Source organism: Stigmatopora nigra, chromosome 6 (genome assembly GCF_051989575.1).
Source record: "Stigmatopora nigra isolate UIUO_SnigA chromosome 6, RoL_Snig_1.1, whole genome shotgun sequence".
Taxonomy (NCBI): domain Eukaryota; kingdom Metazoa; phylum Chordata; class Actinopteri; order Syngnathiformes; family Syngnathidae; genus Stigmatopora; species Stigmatopora nigra.
This window is the reverse complement of record NC_135513.1, coordinates 5890459-5913748: the sequence shown is the minus strand read 5'-3', so window position 1 is coordinate 5913748 and position 23290 is coordinate 5890459. Positions and strand designations below refer to the sequence as shown.

At 39.1% G+C, this 23290-nt stretch overlaps 1 protein-coding gene across 10 annotated transcripts in view; it reads right to left on the bottom strand.

The window, feature by feature from the left end:
- Positions 1 to 1341: 1341 nt before the first annotated feature.
- Positions 1342 to 23290, bottom strand: part of LOC144198740 (receptor-type tyrosine-protein phosphatase delta-like) — a 123719-nt gene continuing 101770 nt past the window's right edge. For 6 of the 10 annotated variants that reach the window (XM_077719916.1, XM_077719917.1, XM_077719919.1 and 3 more), the window contains 19 exons: positions 22762 to 23018; positions 21879 to 21972; positions 20591 to 20815; positions 20351 to 20511; positions 19771 to 19782; positions 19123 to 19235; positions 17795 to 17892; positions 15416 to 15539; positions 13934 to 14109; positions 13060 to 13083; positions 11206 to 11325; positions 10468 to 10622; positions 8618 to 8903; positions 5622 to 5800; positions 5424 to 5550; positions 4516 to 4641; positions 4277 to 4431; positions 3565 to 3700; positions 1342 to 3494 (listed from right to left, as the gene is read on the bottom strand). In XM_077719916.1, the coding sequence (XP_077576042.1) occupies positions 3426 to 3494; positions 3565 to 3700; positions 4277 to 4431; positions 4516 to 4641; positions 5424 to 5550; positions 5622 to 5800; positions 8618 to 8903; positions 10468 to 10622; positions 11206 to 11325; positions 13060 to 13083; positions 13934 to 14109; positions 15416 to 15539; positions 17795 to 17892; positions 19123 to 19235; positions 19771 to 19782; positions 20351 to 20511; positions 20591 to 20815; positions 21879 to 21972; positions 22762 to 23018 (2637 nt within the window). In that variant the 3' untranslated portion in view covers positions 1342 to 3425. The remainder of the gene's footprint in view (positions 3495 to 3564; positions 3701 to 4276; positions 4432 to 4515; positions 4642 to 5423; positions 5551 to 5621; positions 5801 to 8617; positions 8904 to 10467; positions 10623 to 11205; positions 11326 to 13059; positions 13084 to 13933; positions 14110 to 15415; positions 15540 to 17794; positions 17893 to 19122; positions 19236 to 19770; positions 19783 to 20350; positions 20512 to 20590; positions 20816 to 21878; positions 21973 to 22761; positions 23019 to 23290) is intronic. The other 4 variants (XM_077719922.1, XM_077719923.1, XM_077719924.1 and 1 more) reach the window with 1 other exon arrangement.

Below are 23290 nucleotides of genomic sequence, written 5' to 3'. Positions count from 1 at the left end.
TTTCATTTTTCATAAAAAGACCTATTGTACATGTTTTCTTTTTTATTGATAGTCTTTGCTTGCATACTGCCATACATACATAAACACCTGAAATCTTCCAAAAGATTGAAACCCAACCTAGAAATGAGTATACTGTCAAAAATAGGTTTGGTGTCTTTTATTTCACTTGAGTTTATTTGAAACAAATGAAACTTGTGTCAACAAAGAACATAAATCCATACAGACCCGTGTGTGTTTTTTTCATACTCAGGTTTGCACACACTGCGAACCAATGTAAGAAAATAAAAAGCACTTGTTGACCTGGAGCAGAAAATGAAAAATGAACAAACAAAAAAAGTTTACATATATAGACAGACCAGTTTGAGGTGACTGATCCAAGCAACACGCCATTATTTTCATTTTTATACAATTTATAAACTCCAGTTTCATCCATTTACATGATACATAGGGGGGTTAAAATAGAACACTTTCATCGTGAAACTCATTTGTGGTGCCACAAAGCCACAATGTGATGTATTGCACATATTTCTGTGCCATAAGTGGTGTTTTCAGGTGCAATCTTTTATTATATCACTCTGTATACCTCATAAATGTCACTTTTTAATTATTTTAGAATTTCAATTAGTCTCTGTGTTCTGTGTTATTTACATATACACACACCTGTGTGAGCATTACAGGGTCCATGTTGAGCTCGTTCAAGTAAACTCTATTTTTTTTTCTTGTAAAAGTTAGGGGGTGGGCTAACAGAGATAAGAGGATTTAGTGCATAGTACAAAAGAGAAAGTGCAAGTCTCCCCATTACAGGTGCGACCAACGGGGCATCTCCAAAGTGGTACCATGCATACAAAAATAACAGCGGGGGCACAAATAACAGTGTTATGAAGAGATCAACATGGAAGAGAGGGAGGGAAAAGAGACACTCTTGGTTGTGGGATTTACTTTTGTAGGCGAAAAAAATGTCATCAGTTAGCTTCCCCTCCTCCTTCTTCAATTCAACACTAAAAATGCCTTGTGTTTTTTATTTTATAAAGAGGCCAGATTTATTAACTCAACTGCAGGGCAAAGTCAGTTTCAAAATAATATACCTATATTTTATATGAAATAAAGTATTACAAAATTAGTAGTGGTTTATCATACCCAACCTTCCAAGGGGAAAAATAGAGAAATCAGATTGGAGTGGTTTTTTTTTTTTTTTTTTTAAATTTTATATATATATATATATATATATATATATATATATATATATATATATATATATATATATATATATATATATATATATATATATATATATATATATATATATATATATATATATATATATATATATATATATATATATATATATTTTTTTTTTTTTTTTTAATGGTTCACACACGTGGCAAAGGATTTGAGTGGAGGTAACTATTTTAAGAATTATGTCCTGACAAAGTTCACCATGGACATTATTCTATTTGTTTTTCATATTTATACCTCACACAATGAAAAAAACAAAACAACGTTTTACTGCAGTTGACTCCTTTGTGCTCATTTCTTCTCTTTTAAAGTGATATGACTGCATTCCATTAAAAGTGATCATTACACAATGAGCCAACCTACCATAGAAAAACAAAATTTGCGCAATTTCCCCAGAGTGGAACATAACAAAATTATATATCTTCCCTCATTCTTTCTCGATGCCACACACACACATACACACACACACACACGCAGACGACAAATATACATAAGAGTGCATACGTAAATTACACAGGAAACCTTAAACGTAACGTTATCAAAATAGGCGTGTAATATAAGGCACTAGAAATCTAAAATTAAACTATTCATTGCGGGTTGCAGTCATTATTATGGCAACATCGTCTACTTGGGGGTGGTGGTGGTGATGATGTGAAAGGAGGAATCAAAATGTCTAACATCCTCGTGTCTAGAACATGATGTATCGTTAATATTTAACTTGGTCATCATGGCAAGTGTGTGTGACTGCAGTAAGGGAGTGGACACAAAAATATATAGAATACATCTACTTATTGCACACTGAATCAAACAGACACACGAGTCATTGGTGAGCATTCCGGTGAGAGCATTGCCCTGACATATTTCCACAACTCTTTTTCTAAAGTCTAGGTGATGTTTTAAATATAGTTTGTTTTTCATACCCGCACAAAAACAAAATAAAAAACATTCCGTGCACAATCTACGGATTTTTGATAACCTTTCTCTTTTTTTTCTAGATATACACACGGAATTGAGAAATTTCATGGGACTGACTGGTAACGAAATACTTTTTTAATACTGCTGCGTTGGCCCCTAACTCTCTAATCATACTCGTTATCTTTTACTTTGAACCTGAATCATTTAGTGTCATCTCTAATCTTAAATCAGATCCGAGAACAAATTCCAGAAGCCTGTAATTCACAAAACACTAATCCCAAATTGTAACCCTAACCCTTAAACATTTAAACCTCAAAAATCCTTTACTCCAAACCACCAAACATCATGAGTATAGAACCTTATAATGGTGAAACCTTTGTTAAAAACATCAAACCCCAACTGTGTCTGATTGTACCTCTTTGGAAAAATGACATCATAAAAAGTATTGAAAAGATTAAAACAAAACAAAAAAATAAAACAAATGGCTGACTTGCTTCACCAGAGAGCCCACTTTTATATTTTAGGAAAAGTCCTATGTTAAAATCCTGTTTGTGTTGCTTTTTAAACCTCTCAAAATTCCAGTCATCACAGTCGCGGGTTTACTGGAGCCTAACCCAGCTGACTTGAGGTGAAAGGCGGACTTCACTTATGTTAAATTGTGAAGAATTCTATAGAACTGGTGCTTTTTGTGACAAAAAAATGTCTTCCTTGTCTGGAAATAAGTTTCTGCTTTCTTTTAAAAACAAAAAAATAGAGGGGAAACACTACCTGACGTCCATTGTGTGTCTGCGTCTTCTCAATAGTGTGTGCTAGGTGAGTTTCCACTCTCCTGTTGGCAATTCTGCAGTGCTTTAAAGTCCTTCCACCAGGTGTCAATGTGATAGATGCTTTCCAGTTTGTCTGTAGATAGAAAAATCAAATGTCCTGTGATGTTCTATCTGTCAAAATTGGTGATGCTACGTGGTGGATGAGGTGAAAAGTTCCACACCCGTACAATGTAAAGCAACCTGGGTGCTCAGAAAATAGCACTGACTGAAACAAAGACAATATTCTGATCAAGTATTGGAGCGAGTTGCTTCTTCAGATTGACCAAGGGGTGTGTTTCAGTCAGAGGGTTGTGTAGGGACCCCTTGTCAAGCAGGTTACTATGGCTCAGTTAGAGGTTCTCTTGGTGGGTACGAAGAAGCTCCATTCACTCTGCATGTTGGTGGCGCTCTCTTCATAGACACGTCGCCGCCTAGCAACTGGATTAGGTGGGACGTGCCATGACACATTTATGTTGCATAATGATCAAAGCTTCCCAGGTACTCCAGGCTGGCGCGGTAGCAGAACTGGTACTGGTCCTGGTGGAGAAACAAGGCACTTTTAAGAATGGCAAAAAATAAATAAGGCACAAAAGAAAACGTGACTAACCTCTGTTTGAACGGTGGCAGGCCTCTGTGTGCGCAGCATCTTGACAGTCTGAAAGATGTCAACAACGCCCTCGTACCGCATCCTCTCCAATACGATGCTCAGCGTGATGAACACCCCCGTCCGGCCAACTCCAGCGCTGGAAAGAGAGAGAGAGAGACATTTACAGCATTAATAATTTAAAAATGTGATATTTTTTACTGGATTATTGCAAAATAAATTGGAAGGTCAAAAAAAGCATTCACTTACATACTGTTTATGTGTGTATGCCCATGTATATTAGGGGTAGTTGATTCATAGTATTTTAATTGCACAATACTATTTCAATAGAATGGAGTGTGTCATATTTTGGTATGTGAGCATTGTTTAAACTGCCTGAATATTTAACAATAATAATAATTATGTTAAAAGAAAGTGTGTGTCATGGGGCGTGAATGTATATACATTTGATATGATTTGATTTGTTTTTTTTTTAACAAAATATTGACAATGTTTGAATCAACAACCCACGACTTCAAGTTGACCAATAGCAACATTTCTAAATGGAGCCAAATAATGGACTTTCCCCATAGATGGATTGAAAAGAATTGCTTTCAATTTTTTTTTGATACCTTATAAACCTCAAAATTGCCCATGTATTCACATTAATTACCTAATGGATACCAAACCAAATTTTATAGCAATAATCTTCAACAATGTTGTTCTTTTTTTTTACCTGCAGTGCACAGTAATTGGTCCATCCTGACCAAACTGTTCCTTGGTTTTATGCACTTGTCCTATGAAATCAATAAATCCCTCCCCTGACTTTGGCACTCCTTGTTCTGGCCAATCAGTGAACTGGAATTGACGAACCGTTCGTGATTGGCCATCCTAGAGGAAAGAAAATGCATGACTTAATTCCTCTTGGACATTTAACGATCCATCCTACGCGTGACTTTTGACTGCATGACTCACTCTGGCGTCGGTGACTTTGAATTCTCGGAGGATGTATTGAGGCATGTTGTACTCTGCCATGGGATCCACCACAAAGTATTGGTACCGGGCTGAGCGTTCTGCTGGCCAATATTGGTGACATTTCTCCTGCATGGACATGACACACAAATCCAAACATCACTTGGGCCAGACTTAGTGTGCCTGGAGGGATTTGCTTTTGTATTGGCATGTGCAATTCCCCCCCACATCATTCCAGCTGGATATTGCTTTACTGCTCAGACAGATATATTTTTTTTATAGAAATGATATTTTTTTTTTTTGGTATCAAACACTTTTGTCTTCACAATGCACAGCCTCTGTTTTTATCATTGCGTTAAAATATAAATGTATATCCAATAAAATTAAAGCAAGAGCCAATTTTCAATCAAAACAGACAACAACAGGGCGATAACATTAAGCTTACCATATTACTTTGTGAGTCCATTTTTACCCAGTTGTGCAAACAAAATTTAAACTAATTGGATTAGTCACAACCATTCCAAATTTCTATTATTACTTCAGGGCAAACATAAATAAATAAATAAAAAGGCAGTTTGATCAGCTCAATTGGAGAGGATGGAAACATGAAAAAATGTGTCTCCTGGAACAGACATCTTATTTGTTGTGCAATTAAGTTGTTTAGAAAACATTTGAAAATAAAAGAATAACCAATAGTATGAATTTGTAAAAATGTGGACATGAAATATAGGGGATTCCTGTCAGACATATGTGAAATATGTCAAAAAATAACAATCCATTGTCGTTTTTTTCATTTATCATTAATTTACCAGGTAATAAATCATCTAATAAGACTTAAATGCATAAGTTAACATTTCCCTTTGTTATGTAAGACTATAAACTAAGGAAAAACAAAAAACGAGCATCCTTACCCTCCCCATCTCTCTCAGTTTAGTGAGCATGACAACTATGGTAGAGTTATGCTCCCACAACATCCTCCAGTAGTCCTCTGTGGTCTCAGCCAACGGTCCTTGGGTTGCTATGTAGGCCTTTTGTTGCCTAAAAACACTTTAGTGTTACCAACGGTGAGGAACTTCAAAGATTGTAGAATGATTTCAGGTGTGACTGACCTGTATCCGTCAATGAAGCTGGCATTGATGTAGTCTGAGCCCTCAACTCCTCTGATTGGCTGCAGGGGAACACGCGTACTCTCGTATGGCATTATATTGACGAGCCTGTTCTTGAATTTGTTGCATGGCAGGTTGGCACTGACAAAGCGCGATGTGTGGGCCTTGGCACTCGCCAGACGCTGGGAGACAAAAGAGGACAAGCCACAGATATGTTGAAAATATGTTTTTTCAGGTATTTACTAGAAAGCTGGGCAGCTTGTCAAGTTGGCGGGCAAGAAACCTACTTACAGTGAACATACAATATATTTGCAACAATACATGGCTATACGGCTCATTGCTTTGAAATATGTGCGTGTTGTGAAAATGTGTAGAAACAACTTGAGTGCAGGCCTTCAAATATTGGTGATATATTATTTGTTTTGGTCCCTGTCCTCTTTCTGTAACAACCTACATTTTTCTGATTTGATACTCAGTTTTTCATGGTTTAAACATGATATTTTTACTCCTACTATCACTAAATGTTTTCATTTGAAATGTAGCTTAATGCAATTATTTTTGTTCTTTGACGTGTCCCTGTTTAATAATCTTTTTATTGTGTTTAATTGTTCATTTTAATAGTCATTTACTAAATCTTTGTATTTTTCACTTGTTTATAGTTGATTAACCTTGAGAGGATTTGATTTAGTGAATGAACAAAAATTGAATAAGTACATAGAAAACACTATTTGAACTGCAGATCAACAACTCTGAGGTCAAAAAGTTTAAGAATATCTACTTTACCTGATATAAGGAAATTCTTTTTTGCACAGTAGAAGGTTGACTCGTGCTTGGAATGATGAACACCTAACTAGCAAATTGTATGAATTTGGCACAGGCAATCTACGGCGTGAAAAGATACTCGAACACTGCCTCGGACTTCCTAAATACAACAACTTAACAGTAATCCAACAAAAAGCTATCATTACTCCCAAGTGCATACACCACATGATAAAAGTGGCCATAAAAGAATGGAAGACAAAAAAAGGAATGCAGACAGAGCCTCACCTAAATGCAAGTTTTTTTGGCGCACTACACACGTGAAATGAGAAAAATCCTATTTACTGGCCAGCCTCGGGGTATACAGTGAATAAACAGGAGAATATTATGGGTTGGGGGTATTGAAAGGGAAAGGGATGGGGTAGATAATAAAGACAAATGAAAAAAAACAGAAAGAGAATCCAAAGTTGTGAGCAGGAAACCACAAGGCCCCGGGTTGTCTCACTGTACATGTGCGACCCCCAAATGATCCTGTATCCCCGAAAAGACCCACACAAGCATACTTTCTCAAGTTTGACCAATGCATGACGTCTAAAAATGAGAGAAAACAACAGCAAGAAGGCAGAGGGAAACCACAGACTCCAAGGGGACTGAAACAATACCCCTCATTGGGCAACAATAGGTTCTCGCAAAGTAAGCTTCCAATATTGGTGGCTATGGGAAAGTTGTGGGAAAAAACAGACATTCTTTATTTTCTTTAAAATGGAACCAAGCAAAAAATCCCCTAGAAAAATAACCACAAGTTTAGATGCCGTTTATTTTGGTAATCTTAAGTATGGTTTTGATCATCAACAATCAAGACGCTCTTATCAAGACAAAATCCGGGACAAACAGACCATTGTGTATCTCTGGAAAACATCTCATTATTTTAAGTCTGTTCGGATCAAACCATGACGAGTTGGCAGGCAGAAAGAAAAACAATCTTCATGTGAAGTCAAGCCACTTATGAGTAAAGTGGATTGTGAGGAAAGTTGAATCGATGAGGGATCTGGATAGAAGTTTTTGAAAAAAAAATACCTCAGAAAACCAAGGTCATTCAGGACAGGTCTCTGATCAAAAGATTGCTTAAGAATATATATATACATACTTAAAGTTATAGGAAATGAGCAATGAAGCATCATAATACTCTGATTTTTTATGATTGCAACAGTATCAGTCAATTCTTGTTCAAGTACAAGAGTTGTCTACTTGCTTGAACATATTCTTTCAGCGGGTTTATGTCAGATTTACAACTTGAACAACGGAAAGTGTATTTCCACATGCTATTCTGTGGTGCCCAATAACTGAAATGGAATCTGATGAATGAAGCAACCGTGCCACGTGTTTTCCATCGATACGAGACTGGAAAGAAAGTTCAGAGGGTGCAGAGCAGGGTTCATTGTCATTCTGTCCAAGTTGTTGTTAGCAGGATATGAAATGCAAGGCATCAGTGGAAGACTGACTCACTCAAACAGGCTTTTTTTGAGTACATTAACAGACACATGGCTTTTTTCTCTCCTTTTACATTACTTTGTTCCATTAGCCATGCACATTTGCCTCTTAAAATAGTCAGTAAAACGGTCTTTTCCTTTGAATCACAAGGTGAAATCCCATAATCCTCTTCAATTTCAACCATCCATTCTAACTTTATGAAGACACTCAGTGGGGGGCTACTAAAACTAAAAGAAGTTCCAACAGCCCCAGGAAAGACACTGTCAGAGACCATCAAGTTCAGAAAATCTATGCTCACGCATACTGGCCTGGCCTTACAAAGAGGGTTCCCCCTCTATGATTTTCCAGTAAAAAGCCACAAACCGAAGAACTGTTGATTTAGAGTTTTAGACAGTAACAATTCCAAGGACAAGAGCCTCTTTCCTCTCATTAAAGTCCTTTCTCCATAATTTGTTTTACTTGGTCATTTCTCAAATAGCCTTGGACATTAAGTTCAGGGATCATTAACTGACTGTCTTTTATAATTGTTCAAGATCTTCATATCTTCAGATATTAACTAAGTTTTCCCTAAAAAAATAGAATGGCACGTCAATTTCATAGTGCAGAAGCTCTGCATAAAACAAATGTGCTGATTGATTCCAATTTGATAATATCATGCCATCAGTAGTGTAGTGGTTATGTAAATGATTTATCTAAGCCGTAAGTTCCTCTTTGCATACAAGACTGCAGTTTTGTTTGCAATTGCTCACCTTGAACTCCAGCTCCATGCCGGTGACATTGTCGCCAGGTTCAATCTGCGTCAACCTCTGGATGTACGAGTACAGGTTCCTGGCAGGGACCTCTGTGTTCCCGCAGGTCACCGCTTCCAGCAGCGCGTCATAGATGAAGATATACTGGTCCTCAGTTTGGACCATGTAGTTCCTCTGGGAACGCATTAGCGTGACATGGCCATAGATGTCCACGGCCTTCTCGTGCTTGATTCGTTCCGCCATGGCGTCGATCACGATGAAGCAACCAGTACGGCCCACTCCGGCACTGAATGGGTGAATGGGGACATTAATGTCATGTATTTTTCAAACTCATCAAATCTTGCCTCACAATCTAAAAATTAAGGATTCAATTCTGAGTGAGTCAAATGACTTGAAGTTACTTAAGTCGCCATTTTCAGGACTGGGTATTAATTTTTCATAAAGCCTAAGATGAATATGCTATTGTAGTACTATTGCTAATTGTCATTGCCAATTTGAGATTTGCCTAACATGCTTGCATGAAGTTTTGACTTTCCTCTGTTGAGGATTTTGTATTGGGGTAGGTTAAGTAAGTATAAGGAGTGGGATTTCACCAGATCTATAATATGATTGTAGATGCAAGAATGCTGTATAGCAAAAGGCCTGGCATGGTTTCAAAATGCGCCAATCAGTAACATTTATACATTACGATTGACATCAGCAACATAGCATTACCAAGGAATATGTACTTTTCTATTTATTCTAATAATTCTAATATGAAATATTCTATATTCCTCCATATTCCGGCTTTTCTGGTACCAAATATTCTTACTAAGCAGGTTTCTGCAAGTGAATGAAAACCTCTTTAAATAGGAGAATGAACATTGGGGTTTGTAGATTGACTACAGTGCAATAGGATTTGGGACCATTGTTTGATTCCCAGGCTGATTCCTAAGCCTTTGTGCGATAATTAAATTTGCCTGCTAATCCTGAGAGATACTCCATCTGAATGTGAGAAAAGATTAGGAATAGCTTCTCTGCCGACAACCTTTTCAACCTCGTCTCGCTTTGGCCGCTTTCCCTCTTCATTTTGCCTCTAAGTACCTTTCACATACTTTGCCGTCAGCCTCCGATTTCTCTGCACCTTTCCTCTTCTTTAATCCCCCACTTTCATTCACAGTGTCCACGGTTTGACCTCGCCTATTTCCCCTCACTCCCTCCGCTAGTCTCATTCTGCTCATATCTCATCATTTAACTCCCAGTCCCTCCCCAACTCTTCCTCTCCATCATTGTCTCGATCCCTCTTTTTACCCTCTGCATCTCACCGCACTAATTCCTCCTCTCGGGAGCCTCTGGCCCATATTCCCTTAGCAACCTTCGATTGCCTTTCCTTTCCAGTTACTGCAAATAAGAACCTCCTGTGAGCCCTCGCTCCCAACAAGTATTCCAAAAAAAGTCTCTCGCCACCCACCCTGACAGTATTTGTATTTAAACACATGAAACCCGAACCCTCGGCAGCAAATATTGCTTATGCAAAATAAGGTCAGCAAACAGGCAGCTTGAGAAGAGGAAGGTTATCGAGGGATGAGCGCATACGCTTACGTAACAGCAGGTCCAATTGTGGTTTGGTTGGAGAACCATTAGTGTACACAATTGGATTGGACTGGATTTATAAAATGGGGCTGCGGAGTGAAAAAGAACCACCACTACGGTTAATTATACACTCTGCCTGCCAATTTAACGAGCCTGCTTTGTGTTTGCAAGCAAGTAATCCCACATATCTTGGTAAAACCCCCACTAAAGTCTTCTTTGGGGTTGTGAATTAAAAGCTTCTAAAAACGGTTCGTAAAACGGGGCGGAGCGTGACACACCTGCAATGTACGATCATGGGCCCTGCATCGGCAGGGTTGCAGGCCTTGACCCTACGCAAGAAGGCTAGGAACGGAGTGGGGTGCTCAGGTACCCCGTGGTCTGGCCAAGCTGTGAATTGGAAATGACGAACCTCCCGCTTTTCATTGGAGCCACTCTGGAAAGACAATCCCAAAACGTTAGGGTAGTAATGGTAATTAGCATTGAGTAATGCGATGTTAAAACAACATAATTGGCCTGTAATAGGCTATAAAGTGCAGTTGTGGCTAGAACATCTGCCACATAATGGAAGGATTTTGGCCTCATAAAAGGGTACACTTTGTCCAGTCAGTGGTGACCGATCTTTCAAAATAGGTCAGTAGAACACAGACGAAAAAAAAAAAAAATCTGCACTTACTGGTAATTTTATGATCTGCATTTATAGCAGTTGCATGATGTGTGAGGTATTGATTCCAAATTAAATACTACTCTGATGCTGGTGGGGTGATTTTCATGTAATACATTTAGTAAGTGGCATGGCATCTGTAAATTAATATATACTACAAATCTATACAGATAATATAAGAACAATGTAAATAATCGGTATACTTGAGTTAATTATGGTGATTTTTGCTCATAGACATAATCAACGCACACATGTATAGTAGCTAATGTCACGTTGTTGAAGGCACTATAAATATTTCACAGGATCAATACACATCGGTAAACTGCGTCACGGTCGAGTGTGCTTTCCGTGTTACCTTGTAAAGAGCAAAGGTCCTGACAGAGTATGTGGCCAGCTCCACTGTGTCCAGCAGAGTGACCTGAATCAAGCCGTAAGTCTCAGTCCCTCGTGTTGGCCAGTACTGGTCACACTTCACCTAAAACGGAAGACAGGCATTGCTGTTAGACATTGAGCTCTTGCTTTGTAGACAGAGGTGCATGAGCACAGTGTGTTCCAAGTAAAAAAAAAATAGAAGAAAAAGAAAGGAAGAAAGGGGTGGAGGGATTAAACAGCTCAGTGAGACTTTGCAAAATTCAGACAAGAGTGTTGGAATAAAACTGCGCTTATTGAGGCAACACTGTGTAAAAGAGGTTTTAGAATGTGCGAGGAGTGATAGCATTTGCAAACGTGTGTGATCCCTCACAAGTCAGTGTTCGATACTCTTAAAATGTGTATCAGGGAAGCTTCCATACATTTGGCGAGTGCCAGAGAGCTGGAAAAGTCGAGTATTGCCTGACTCGACACGGGCCAAACGCTCCAACCTCACAAATCCCCAAAAGACGACGTGGCGTGCTTCACCATCCTAAACACCTTGAAATTCCCCCGCATCACACGACCGTACTTGGACTTCTTCGGCTCAGTCTCATCAACCACAAGAGAGAAAGCCATCCCCATGGTGCGGGAGGGGCGTCCTAGAGCCTTGGCAGAATCAGGCCAAAGCAAACCCTAGTCACTGATCCCTCCGGTCCTCACATCAAAGACAGAACACAGCTCGGCTCAGCTCGCTCTGCATTCCACTGCTCCAGACTGAGGATTAAGCATTTTGGCCCGGGACATTTGGGCTGTAATTACAGCTTTTCCACTGTGTTCCCACCAGACCTTGAGACACTATCGGGACAAGCACTGACTTTCACAGTGGGAGGTGGTCTAAAACCACATGTGGGTACTCAACTTATAGGAAGACAGATAGCATGTCAAAATTAGTTTTGTCGTACAAGGAATAGAGCTGGGCAATATGACTAAAATCAGAGAAACTGTGATCGTCAGAAATTGCTTCTACAGACGTGTGAAAAGGGTTGATGTCATTTCTTTTGAACACAAATAGATTGGAGGGCTATCTCTATCGCTGTACCTGGCAGGAAATGTGTTAATGAAGGTACCACTACGAATTATTAAGAAAGAATCGGCCACAGAATTTTCCTGATTCAATAACTTTTCCATCAAATTCACTATATTATGGCATATTGTGATATAAAGTTGGCCAGATTGTGTTAGATGATTGTTTTCCCCATATTGCCCAGCTCTAACGAGCCTCTTGTGCGGTTTTCTTAAAAGAAGAAGACCCCAATTCCATCTATGTTGGTAATAAGCAAACACGTAAAAGCGCGATAAAGATGGGTGCTGAACTGGAGAAAGGCAGCTTTATAGTAAACATCTAAAGAGCCGAGGAAAAATTCAGAAGAGCAGATTCATCATCTTTATGAGGCAGTTGATTTTCCTTACAGCAAACATGCCATAGAGTTCATTCTTACCAATGCTATAAAGTTGTCCTTTAAAGGCCTTGCGGTATGAAATTTAATGCTACACATTTTATTGCACCACAGCTAGACAGGAAGTCCATTTGTAGGTGTGATCATGCAAGTGTAGACACTAATGTGCACTGTTTTTGAACTTTGGTGGTAACAGGAAACCCAAGTCGGCCCTGGTTGACTGCGGGTGCCTTGTGGCGCTTTCCAAATATGAGTTCAACTCATTGCATTTGGCTATGGCACAGGAGGAAACGGTAAAAAAAGAGGCAGTGAATAGAGAGGGAAGGGTAAGGAGAAAACCATGTGAGGAGAGGATGCATTTTAAAAAGGGATTATCAAAAGGAGAGAAAGCGAGATCTTGCCTTAGAGAAGAAATAAGAGGGCATCTGAGGGTCAAAGAGACACAACAGAGACAGTTGGAGAAGGTTGGAAAAGGAACAGCTTGAACACAATGCACAGGTTAATAATAGGAAAAGAAACACAGATGACAGAGGATCATTTGCAACAAAAAAAAAACATTTTACAATGGCTTTCTTTAATGCTGAGCCAGTCTTGTTCATTTGTATGCATGCAAAACCCTCAAATGAACAACAAAAATGCCTTGAAGCTGAATATGGAATTCAAATTCATTACCCAAATTGCTGAGCCTCTAACCTTCTTTCATTATTGTTATTAGAATTCCCATCCTATAAATATGTCATTCATTTTTTTGATGAGCAACAGCATGAAAATACCACCTCTATTTTTCCTCAATGGAATATCCTTTCTACAGTAAAACATACTCGCCCTTCATTTTTCTTTTACTCATCTCCAATCTCTAACTCTCTCCTCATTATGACTAGATTATGCATGTATGTAACTTTGCTCCAATGGCCAATAATGGCAATAAAAAAATCAGGCACTGTTACTGGAGGTTCTGAATCTAATTTTAAAAGGTATAGATAGACCTATACAGGTGCCACCATATTTCCTTATAGTTTTCAGCCAAAGAACTTGATAAAACCACAGCCAACTTCTATTAAAAGAAGCTATTGCTCACCACAAATGATTGTATTAATCGGTCTATCTTTCTGCTTATCTGCAGAGGTGAACTTCTCAGTGTGGCTCGTAAAGTTAGCCTCTGCTGGTATAATATTATCCCTGGCAAAATACAATACTTTCCTTTTGCAAATGATCTACGCTTCTCAATTCCGCCAGCCTAGACTGCCTTTGCTATTTCATTCCATCAAGTCTTACCCTTGACTTTTCCTCCAGCTTGGTCATCATGATGATATTGGCTGTATGCTGCTCCCAAACCATCCTCCAGAAGTCTCCAAAAGTCTCTGGAAGGGAACCCTGAGTGGCAATGTAAGCATTTTGACGTCGGTATCCATCAATATAGTTAGCGTTGATGTAATCACTCCCTGGGACGCCTGTGGTAAAAAAATAAATAAAAAAAATCCAGGTTAATGGGGGCATCAGGACCTACCATTTGATAGCAATTTCCCTTCTGGACAAACTTGATTGTTATTGGATTTCTCGTGACTCAATCATTATGGATTTTCCCAGTCAAAAATCACGAAAGCAGGATTATATCACAAAAAATAAAGGGTGTGGATCAACTGATCTTGTGCCAGAAAGATGATTTGCTGTTAGATTGTTCAGCTGTCATGTTTTATAATACTGTACCTCACTAAAACGCTCACATCTAATCTGATTTTACTCTGATGTGTGGTTTTGAATGGCAATATGACTCTAAGGCCGTTGGTGTGTAAGACGAGGCTGACACTACTTGAGTCCTGGATGGAATTGTGTGTATGTGCGACACCATCTGTGTATGTGTGTGTGTGTTTGACTTAGGATCAGTCCTGCTCATCTGGGACCTAATACCATAATCCCCAAAATCACTGAGTCATAGCTCAAACAAATAAACACGCAAGAAAATACACACTACAAACACGCACGAGGAGTCGACAGTGACCTGATTATGCCAAAGTAGGGCGCACAAACTCATTTTGTGCCTTTTGATTGCAATTTACATTACTGACAGTGGCAAATTGCTGATGTGTGCGTGACAGATTAAGGTAAAGGAAGTCTGTAGTCTTTCTTCTAAGTCTGTCATGCAGTGTTTTTTTTTTTTTTTTTCTTCAAAATAACAATTCTTGATTTGTTGCAGTGACTGTGATTGGCTGGTGAGTTCAGGGCAAACCCACCAAGTCTCCTAAGCTCCAGTACCTTTAATCTTATTGATATTATTGCTACAGACAATGGAGGGAGGTTGCACTGCAATGGCAATGAGTGCGTCTATGTGTTGTTTTTCTGTTTATGAGGAGTTTAGATTAGAATGTGTGTGAATATTTTGCCTTCTGCCTGAGCCTATTCTAAGGTGTGTATGCATGTGTTTGCATGGGAATGCTTAACAATTTCTATCCTGTTTTTAAAGTATATTATGCAAAGAGACCAACATACATGCTGACAATTTCTCTGCCTTCGGTCTATAGCACCTGAAGTGGCTAAATGTATCTCTAGATGGCTCCTGGAAATTAAAGGAAAGGGTGTGTGTGTGCGTGTTCCACCCCTGTGCTTAGGGTGAAATAGATTACACTATTCGTGCTGTTTTCAATCGGTCAAATCGGGGTTTAAACCTAAACTCAAACTTGTGTGTTGTCTCCCCACTCTGTTGGATGGAGAGCAAACTCATGCATGCACACACACACACGCATTGGCAACATGTCTTACCCTCAATGCCAGAGAGAATAACCCTGGAATGGTCATAGGCAATGACGTTAGCGTAGCGGTTCTTTGGTTTGTTGACTTCCAAGTTGGAGTTTTCCCACGTGAACTGCTGACCAGGGTCAACGGACTGCCAGGCACAAAAAAAAAGGCAAAAGTTACCGTCAAGAGAGAAAGGGAACAAACTGGGATTTGTGCTTGTATTGGATGAGGATCACAGGCACGTTGGCACTTTGCAATGTTTTCACTTAAAATGAAACACTGTTTTTGAAATGGTTCTTCCTGCAAATGGTCTGGCAGCTCAACCAATGTCTGACAAATCCCCACAGCAGGCATGTTTAGGTGCCATGATTTGAAGGAAAATGTAGAAGTTGACGTCTGAATCAACATCAGTGGAACAGGACTGTCAATAGTATTTTATGAAATGGCTTAAAAGACTGTCTTGGGAAATTAATTAAATAGTCCTTAGCAGCAGATTAAATGTGGCACACTGCACATATTGGCATGGAGACCAGTTTTTCCTCCTCATTACAACTGATAAACTCATCAGTAAAAATGTTTGATTGATGCCATATATTAAAAGAATCTTAGGATAGAAACATTTCTTACCAAGACTATTTTTTCCAATAATAAATTAGTTAAACACATGAATAAAGTCAATAGTTGAAATGAAAAAACATGTGTATTTTGAGTTTTAAATTCATAGCATGGCTGTCCAGCGAACATTTTAAAATACGAGTTGTTTCTGTCTCTTTCTGTCAAAAAGGTTCCTGACCCCTGCCCTAGACTGACTGCCAGTCGATCACATTGCGAAAAAATGGTTGCACTTGAGCCAATCGTAATGCACCACTGATCATTCCGGATCAAGAACAAAGTGCACATTTAATGACGTGCAGGCCAAACGGGATCTTGAGTTTCAAGAAAAAGAAGAGAAACGAGAAAGGGACTTTCCACCGTCTACAAGAAAGAACTACCAGAGAAAGATGATATGTGCTCAAAAAGATTCCTCTGGGAAAGAGAGGATAGTTGTGTCAGACCAACACATTCAGTTTCTTCAGGGTAATTACAGTTTAAGCATCTCTGCGAGAAGGGAGAGGCAGACATGAGGTCATTATGAAGCTGTCAATGGAGAGAGATGAGGACAAGGGAGCCAGAGCAATTTAGCAATTGTGAATATTATACCACACATAATTATGGCTTGGTCCGGGGGAGGGCCAGATAGGGGTGGGAGTGTGGATACGCAGGCGTACGTCTGTGTGTGTGTTCTAGCCTGATTCTGTTGCTCTGCACAATATCACGTGTGTCTGATTATTTCACTGCAATCATTTCTGCTCCCCCCCGATGCCTCGACCATCCATCTCTCCCTCTCGCTCGTTAGGGGCTCGCAATCGGAAAAAAAAAAGCACAATGTCATGCAGCGAGAAAGCCAGAAGGTTCAAACCGCACGACCGGTTCCTGCACCGGTTTGTCCATCCTTCTCTGCGCCCTCTCCCAAAGCGTTTTAAAACATCCATCCTTCTGATGTTTTTTTCTTCTCATTCCGAAATGGTTTTGCTCTTAAAGGCTGCCACACACCATTTCTCCCGCTCGTGTGGGAGCCAATTAGAGGCTCACCACTCCATTGCTCAATCCAGACATGAACTAAAAAAAAACGTCTATACAGCTAAATGTGATGCTGGCTCTATTTGCTAAGCTTTTGGGGGACCTTTTTTGGGATGGACATTGTCCCTGATGCAAGGGGAAACTTCAAGCATGTACACACGGAATGGTTTTATGTGTCTCATGTTGAGGCTGCAGTGCCTTTATATTTCTATCTGCCTCTTTGCTCTTTCTGCACCAGTGGACCGGATAACAATCTGGCTGTAAGCAAACTTTCCTTGAGCCTTGCATTTCCAATTTTCATCTCTGAACTGTGTGGATAAGAGCACGGCAGCAGAATGGGAAATGTGCTCAATCTTGCATGGCTTTGATCAATATACAGTATGCAGTTGTTTACTGTGGCTCAGGTGATGTATTAAAAATAGAACAAAACAAAAAAACACACACAGATTTTCCTTAAATGTTAATCTTCTTGTGTAGTTTGATTGACTGATGACCAGAAGAATGTCTAATCTGCCTCTCGCCAAAAGTCAGATGGGATACTATGAAAATGCCAACATCTCTGAATAGAATTAGCAGTAACCAATGAATAAATGAATGAATGAGTCTTAAATCTTCAAAGCTAACTCCTTACTGACTGGGCCAATGAAAAATGTGTGTTCTGAAAAGTTGTCCAGAACAAATTATTTGGAATTTAGGTGGAATATATGAGAGGTCCATCCAGTATAAGTAAAAGTTGGTGAAAATTTATCATCTCAAAACCTCTTCAAGTCAAGATATACCTACCTCATACTCTTGTGAGAATTTGAGATTGTCGTTCGCCTTGAGGCGTTCAATATTATCTGCCAGCTCCGAGATGGGAATGGGCGGGTGGCTTGCCATGCCTGCCGAGCGAGAGGATGGAAAGAAGAAAAAAAAAAAAAGGTTATTTCGGAACATTAACAAGTCCACTTGTTTTTGAAAAGTAAATGTTAAGAGACTTAAGAGGGTCCTCAAAGGGTTTTTTCTTTTATAACTGTTACCACAGTCACTGCAGAGAAATCGAATGGAAGTGGTTCTTTGTTAAGTGACTATTCTCTTGCCAAAGCAGACAAAAAAGAACAATGTGCGTGTTAAGAAAGTTACTGAGGCACAATAACATGTCCTTTGAGTCGGCGCGACACGGCTGGTGGAGATTAAAAAAAGGCTTCGACAAGGGCGGTGAAAAATTCAACATTGGAGAAAAAAAAACTTTAAATACAATACAGTGAAACCTCTAAACCCGAGTGCTGTTGGATAATAAAAAAATAAAGTTTTATGAAAAGGTATGTAAAGAGAAAGTTTTACATAAAAATTGATTTAATTATAATTATAATCAGTTTTGATTAATGCAGGATTATTGTGGGTGGTTCTTCAAACTGCATTGTGTCATACTGATAGGTGTTTTTAATATTTTGGACTTTTCTTTGTTTTACTACTTCAATATTTTTGTGAAAGTCTTCATCTAAGTGAAGACAAGATAAAAATATGCCTGTTTTTCACCCGCTCTTTGTCTTCTTTTAGTGATGGCTGTAATGAAAATGGGCGAAATGACAACCACATCACTACAGAAAAAACTACTTGCACATATTTGCATTTCACCTTGCAATACATAATAAACACACATGGTAAGTCATGTCTATCTCTCTTCATCGAAGTAGATCTGAGATCGTGATTCTCTTTTAATATCCTTTCTTTTGAGCAGGTACTGTTTTCAAACATTTTGTATCTTAGAATCTATTTGCAAAAAAAAATGCATTCAACCTTAGAGGTTCCACTGTGTAACAAAGTCTCATGTCAATTCAAGCAGTTTCATCCTACGTGGGATGGACGTTAGTTAGCATGAGAATCTAAAATAAACACAGACAGATCGAAATAATGAGCGAAATGAACTGGCGCAGAGGAAAATGATGACGGCAAATCTTTAGCCGACAGTGGGCGCAGAGCAAACTAACTTGACAAACGCCGATAACCTCGGTACACTGATACACAGTAGGCTGAAAAGGAAGCAACACAAGGGTCAAAGAAAACAAAAACGACACCCCAAAAAAAAAAAAAATATAGTAAAGGCAGAGGGCCTGCAATGATGTGCGTACCAGGAGTTTGGAAGTTGATTCTGCGCAGCTCAACTGGATCAGTGGGGTGATGAGACGACATAGCTTTGCTGCAGGGGAAACTGCTTTTTCTGCCTTCAGCCTCGGCTCGTTTTCTGAAAATAACATCTGGCCACTTTAACAACTAGACCTAATTCACTCTTGAACTGTATAAAAAAAGGACCAATCCTCGTAAATACTCAACTCAATTCTTAAAATCTTGATGTGTAAATGCTGAAAGGCTTGACGTGTGTAAAATCCAAAACGAATCAAGTCATTGATTGTTTTTTTTTGTCAAGTTTAACTGCAGGGTGACAAATAACTCCTCAAATGAGAAGTTGCAACGTGTGCGTAGTCTGGAAATTTTTGACTTGCTGTCAAACCCAATTGGAAGATAATTGTAAATTCACTTTTTTTTTTAGCAGAAGAAAAGGCCTGTTATGATAAGCCGCAATGCATCAACCCATAGTGCTTAATGTGTTTCTATGTTAGACGCTTTGCCTCGAGAAAACATCCATCAGCATTCACACACAGTTCACCGAATCACTGCATTAAAGCAATGGCTGTATATAAGATGGCATTCATAATGATTGAACAAATCTTAATTTTGCTATGCAAAATTAACTTCATAGGCAAATACTTAGGTGTTACCTGTCAGGTTTGCTGCATCCAGATTGGAGAAGAGTAGCACATAAAGGAACAGACAAAGGTGGACAACATTATTATCTGTTTTCCAATACTCTACTTCCCCTTCTCTTTTGTCAGTATTTATTATTAAACAACAAGTGACTACAGTCGGAATCCATCATCCTATCATTGTCTTGTAAAAGCATATTAGATGGGTGCATGTATATTTAAAGGATCACTTTGCACGCCCGAGCTCAGCATCAAGGTGCACACTAATGGCCGTTGATCATCCTGAATTTAAGATAATCAGCATCAAGGATATTTCTTTTCCCATACCGCATATGCTGCAGCAATGATTCATGTACGTTAACAAAGCTTCAATAGGGAGTCCTGATAATTATCCTTAAGAGTGATATTGTTCGATAAATGAATCTACCTTCTATTCATTGGGCAAGACAATATCTCCCTCACTGTTTGTAAACTGAAAAGCAGATAAAATGATTTTTTTCCTCTCGCTTCATTAAACTTTAATTGGAACAGAGTTAAAAAGGATGTGGATTCAGATACGTTCACTTAAGTGAAGTATGTGCCACGGAGCTGTTACCTTTTGAAGAGAAGAATGGCAATGACAATGCACACAATGAAGATGACAGCCAAAACCGGGCCAACAACCCACAAGAGGCCCTCTTCTTCATCAATGATTGGCTGCGGGTCCACATCTGATGATGTTACAGGATCGGAATATGGACTAGTGGAGAACATGGTCTGTAGAGAAGATGCGATGCGTCAATATTGAAATCAGAAAACACGTTGAGGAATTTGGAGACTGGGTTTTGAATCATACGTTCTCTGAAAGGTCAAGCAGGGCGAGCACAAAGAACACATATTCCTGGCCATTCTGCAGAGGTTGATTGCGGAAATCGCCGTAATTTTGTCCGTCGCCGAGTGTGAACTCCATTGGGAGGGTTTTAAAGCTAGCGCTGACGTATGCCCTAGGATCGGACTGCCCAGCTTGTCTGCGGATGCGGAGGGCTCGGCTCACACTGGTGCGGTTAATCTCTCTGAGCAGCTGAGATGGAAAGATATCACAGTTGGGGGTAACAATTAGCAAGCTTTGATGGAAAAAATAAGATACAAAATGAAAAAAAAAAACTAGAATTATCCTGAAAGATTAACAGGAAAAGGATTAGAGGATAAATCATTCACACACATTGACTGAATCGGTGATTTGAGATTATTGTATAAGATATATTTTTTGAAACATTTGGGTGTTATTTTTCTTTTAATGATTATATATTATATGTACCTTAAGGGATTATTCATTAAAATGACAATTATTTGTCTCTCAAGTCTTAAAATTCCTTATGTGTGTAAATGATTAAAGACTCAATTACTTCCAATTTACTTTTTCACAACACTGTCAGAAGCTGCAGCCGTAAACCTCTCAAAATAGCAAATGAATTAAATATATAACTGGTAAGAAATGAATTGAATTAGGTTTTCATGCACAATATACAAGTATGCATGAGATCATTGGCCTGGAGCCAAGTTGCTGCTGTAAAATAAATTTGCTAAATATAGACTCTCTCTCACCGGATTGTCAAAGTACCAATGGTGTCTTTATAGAATATTACCAAGGTAAACATACTATATTTTCATCAAACAGACGAAATGAAAAGAAATCCCACTGAGCGAAATAATTCTGGTCAAACCTTTTAAGTGTGTATTTTATCTGACAAACAGCATTCTCTTCTATATGGGTTTAATTTTGCAGCAATTACCAAATTTATTCAGGATAAATAATGTACTAGTTTAAATGTGTGGGTAAAGCCATTTTTGAGTTGATAGTGCCATCTATTTGGAGGTCAATTTCTTTTTCTCCATTGGAGTGCTTGGATTTACTTTTTGTATCAACTGCGAATAACCTTGAACCTCCTGTTTCAAGGTTTTTATAAAGTATAACATGAAGCAAATTGACAGCTGGAATAAGTGTGGCTCCTTCAGAAAAAGTACCATTGAGTCAGATAGAAGACGTAAAATCCTTGAGCAACAAAGGCCCGTGAAAGTCAGTGTGAGCATTTTTCATTCCCTAAGGACTTGCCGTTTGGCAATAACATGAATAGAATGACTACCTCATCTAAGTTCATCTGGTCCGGATCCTCCCATGGATTCAAAAACTTCCCTCCTCGCTGTTTCTTCAGTGGCACTACCACCACGTAATAACCCCTGAAAGAAAAGATGTGATAAGTTTCTTTTCTTGTAATCTACAGTTAACCATTGTAGAGGTGTTCACGTGCAGGTATTTCTAAAAAAAGTGCCTGAATTATGGAGCCACAATGGAGGGCAGAAGTAAAAGTGAATTTTTTATTGGTCCGAGCACCCATAGCTTCCGCCAAACTATGAGGGCAATCACTCTAGAATGATAAATGTGTCCCTTGCGCAGGACTCACTCCAGTGCTCGCACATAATAAGTTCACTGGCATTTCATCAAATGTGGTGAAAAGTTGAAATTGCAGCAGCAAGCTAAACTGCTATGCTCTCAAATAGTGGCCTCAAATTGCAGATGATGTATACTAGTGATAAAAAGAAAGCTGGAGTTGATTTGAGTTTGTGTCTACATCTTTTATCAAACTGGAACGGGTGTAACGAGAGTAAAAAATGGACATGATGAAGGAACACCACAATCACTGTGGCTGTTGTAGTGGAATGACTCATGCACAATTTACAATGGAATCCTACAGAGCACTCGGCTTTTCTCTATTTATTCGGGCTTTGAAAGAAATAACGAGCTTTGTGCTTTTGCCCTGTCTGCTATGGGAGTCCCAAGAATCGCAAGGCCGTCAACTCAAAGAGAGAAATCCCTTTTGTTTGGCTAATAAATGCAAGATGGGATGCAAGGGAGGTCGGTGGAATTAGCTCAAAGGGCCAATAGAGACGTCAATTTCATTAGAACTTCATTGGCATATCTCTGTTGTGTTAAGTCACATTCCTATGTGAAAAATGTGCTATCCTTACTTTACTTTAGCTGTCGTCTGCACAGAAGGAAGCTGCACAGTCACCATGCCATCAGCATTGGTCTTTCCCAGGACGACGGGCTTGCTTTTCAGGATATCTGGTGCAGTAGTGGCGGTGACGCGGTGCTGCAGGCCGCCGGCGCTGTTAGCTCGGTTGGTAAGCAAGAACGAGTACAAGGTGTCTGGCTGCAACCCAGTGATCAGCTTCTGAGTCTGCTTCCCATCCACCTCCACAGACTGACCCTTTCCGTACAGGATCTAAATAAGGAGTAGGATTATGATTTGGAAAGGATGGAGTAGGCCAACGTGCTAAAATATGGACTTTTTGTTTTTTGGCAGTGCTGTTGGATTTTGTCTCGAGGAATTTTTCACACATTGGCTGCCATTGCTGGCAATAAGTAATTTAAATTTAGAACTATCAGATGAATGCCTTTTCATGAAAATTTAGTATGTGTTAAGACTATAAAGATGTTATAAAACCAGGGGGAAATATGTAGTTACAGGGCAATATGAAAGCCACCTCCAAAATA